The sequence below is a fragment of the Eimeria necatrix genome, genomic scaffold, assembly GCF_000499385.1.
Source record: "Eimeria necatrix Houghton genomic scaffold, Enh_scaff1251, whole genome shotgun sequence".
Lineage (NCBI taxonomy): Eukaryota > Apicomplexa > Conoidasida > Eucoccidiorida > Eimeriidae > Eimeria > Eimeria necatrix.
Window position 1 is genome coordinate 7,385 of NW_013654890.1, and position 2,783 is coordinate 10,167.

Consider the following 2,783-nt stretch of genomic DNA (forward strand, 5'->3'; position numbering starts at 1 on the left):
ATCTAACATTTGTTGGTTCATATTCCTCTTAAAGAACTTGTTGAGCATGCTTCAGGCTGCAAAGATCTGCCGAATCAGACCTTGCAACACGTTCGCTTGTGCCTGCTCTTGTGAACGACTGCCACCAACATTTCACGCAAGGAAGGACCATACAACTGCACGCTGTCAAAGCCCTCCATTGAATTCAGTTTGCAGATAATTTTTTTAGCTTCTTAATCTTGCTTCGTTTCAAGGTGAAGCTCGTGGAAGTCCTCATGCTGATGATGCTGCCAAGGATCGGCGCTCTTCTCAGCACATCCCTGCTAGTGCTTAGCGCCCCAATACTGGGCGGCTCACAACAGTCCAAAACGACCACTGTCACATATACTGCAACCACTAGTAAGCGAGTAGCGGTTGCGTTTCCCCTAAATTATCAATAAAACCTGGGTCTGTGTGTTTCGAACTGGATCTGCCGGACTTTACCTCATATGGACAACTGAGCGTGGCTCGTCGGTCTCTAACATGCTTCTCCCTTCCCATCTATATATTTGAATGACCCACCTGTACTGGGGTCGCCTTGTGGATGCATGAGCTGCAGGCGACAGTGCCCAATGCCTCGACGAGGTCAACGCTGTTCGAGAAGTAGCTGGGTTGTCCAACTTCACACAGGCCTCAGAACCAAACACATTACCGACGCCGGGTACTGGAGGTCTACAAGAAAATACCGAATGGCGGAAGCTCTGTGAATACTTGATACCAGTAAGTTGCAGGGCACACCTCGAGGGACATCATTGAGCAAGATTATTTTGGCCGCGCTCTTTATCTACTTTCTTTTCCTCCACAGACCCTAACAACAAAGGCTCCGAGCAACTCAGAGGCTGAGAATCCGTTCAAGGATGGAACGTATGCATTCAAATCTCTCACTGATGCACAACCGAAATGCAAAGACACAGTCGACTCCTGGAAGGGAGCGTTCAAAAACTTCACTGGACTTCCGCCTTCAAAAAGCGAAGCCAACGGCCTGTACGACAAACAAGACAACGCTTCCTTCGTGGCTCTCTACAACCCCGCATCCAGTGCCACTGTAGACTGCCGGGTCGTGACGTGCACTAAAAAAACAAGCACTGCGGCAGATGAACTCGCAAAGGCTGATGGTGACGCGACCTCAGAATATGGCTATGCATTGATTTGCAAGACAATGCCTGATGCTCTTGCAGATGAAGATTCCGCTCCATTCACGTAAGAGGAAGCAGTCCCACTCACTTCAGAGCGGCCCGCAGTGTTCTAATTGCCGTCGATTTAGCTGAGCTCTGTGAATCTGTCGTCATTTGCTGCACTCAGGCAACAGCAGTGGGACGGGATCGTCTCCTCCCTCACAGGTTCTGCATCTGTCGCACTCCCAAAACTTGTGGGCGTTTTCATCCTCGCACTTGGCATGGTAGCAGTGTGACGTGTTGAAATGCCAATTGGACAGGTGCGCGGTCTGAAAAGGCCTGCATCTAGTTGAGTTGGACGCCAACTACGGCACCAAACCTTCTTCCATTTGCTGCTGAAATTCTATTCCGTGATGGCAACTTGGTAGAGCGGTCTCACAAATCTAAGCATATGCTTAAGCCTGACAATCACATAGTACTAAAGTATTTGTAGAGTTCAGCAAATATAGGTGGCCGTATGGCAATCTGGAACCACCCTTGCAGCGTTGTCGCCGCGTTGAGACCCAACTGAAGTTGGGAAGCCAACTGAAGGTGGGAAGCCGCAGTGCAGTGAGAAAGCACGAGAGCAGAGTTCCAGATTGTGGAGCTCCATCAGCAGTGATTATGTTTATATTTGAACGTGGATATGAGGGAATAACTGCCAGGACGCGCTTCAATGCTGCTCAAAGTGTCTTGGACTCGTCCCAGTTGCGCTGTATGCTTTCACCGAGTCGGCTGGGGATTTCCGAATCGGGACACTATTTTCCAAAGAAAGCTTTATCTGCTATGTCTCCGCGGAGAAGACTCTACTATTCCGCTTCCGTATGCCACTGGGAAGTCCATCCTGTGGAGGTAGGCGAATATCGGAAAACCAAGGGAATTCCGGCGTCTCCTTTCCAGCAGGATGCCTTCGCCTTCATCTCAGCAGTTCAGAATTCAAATTCTATATAGCCGATATTGATCCCCCTTCCCTGTCCCGCTTCTCGCCGCCAGGCGGCAATCTCTGCGTCGCCACTTGTTGGCTGCCCCGCGAACAATTTGCGGAGAGATGCGGCGTACGCCAAATATGTTGAAACGCGTCGTAAAGGCTAGCAACAGGGCGGAAAAAGCATACTTTGTCGGAAGTAGGACAGATAGAGATTGCAGATGCGACACCATGAGACACATAACTGGAGGGGAAGATCTAGATTCCGTCAGGGCTCAATGCTCTAATGAGGTTCCTGCCCTCAATTTAGTCAGCTCTCACGTATGCCATCTTTGGCGTCCTTTTTCAAATGTATTGCGAAGATGAAGCTTTGTATTCCTACCGGATAACGCCCCACACGACAGCCAAGCTCTTGTTGACAGCCTTGGAGCAGGTCACTGGGCGCGCACTCACAGCAGGTCACATTAGCGAACTGGCAGCGGCAAACGCTGCACCATCTCGCCTCTCGCTGATTGATGAAATTTTCCCCGAACTTTATTGCTTCACCAGTTTAACGTCACCCATTTCACTAACACACTCCAAGATCTTGCATAAATGACGATACCACCCCTCCGGCCTGCAAGTAGCGTCCCGCTGCGACTGACCGCTCCCAACATTTCAGCATTTGACGTGGGCACTGCAACATA

At 50.1% G+C, this 2,783-nt stretch overlaps 2 protein-coding genes across 2 annotated transcripts; both read left to right on the forward strand.

Moving 5' to 3' along the window:
* Positions 1-254: 254 nt before the first annotated feature.
* Positions 255-1,429, forward strand: ENH_00008660 (SAG family member; the record flags this gene model as incomplete). The annotated part of the gene is made up of 4 exons (XM_013584143.1): positions 255-378; positions 578-738; positions 824-1,218; positions 1,321-1,429. The coding sequence occupies 4 exons, from the start codon at positions 255-257 to the stop codon at positions 1,427-1,429; spliced, it is 789 nt and encodes a 262-aa protein (XP_013439597.1).
* A 9-nt stretch (positions 1,430-1,438) lies between these two features.
* ENH_00067100 (SAG family member) lies at positions 1,439-1,486 on the forward strand (the record flags this gene model as incomplete). Its single annotated transcript, XM_013584144.1, has 1 exon — positions 1,439-1,486. The coding sequence occupies one exon, from the start codon at positions 1,439-1,441 to the stop codon at positions 1,484-1,486; it is 48 nt and encodes a 15-aa protein (XP_013439598.1).
* Between the last annotated feature and the right edge of the window lie 1,297 nt (positions 1,487-2,783).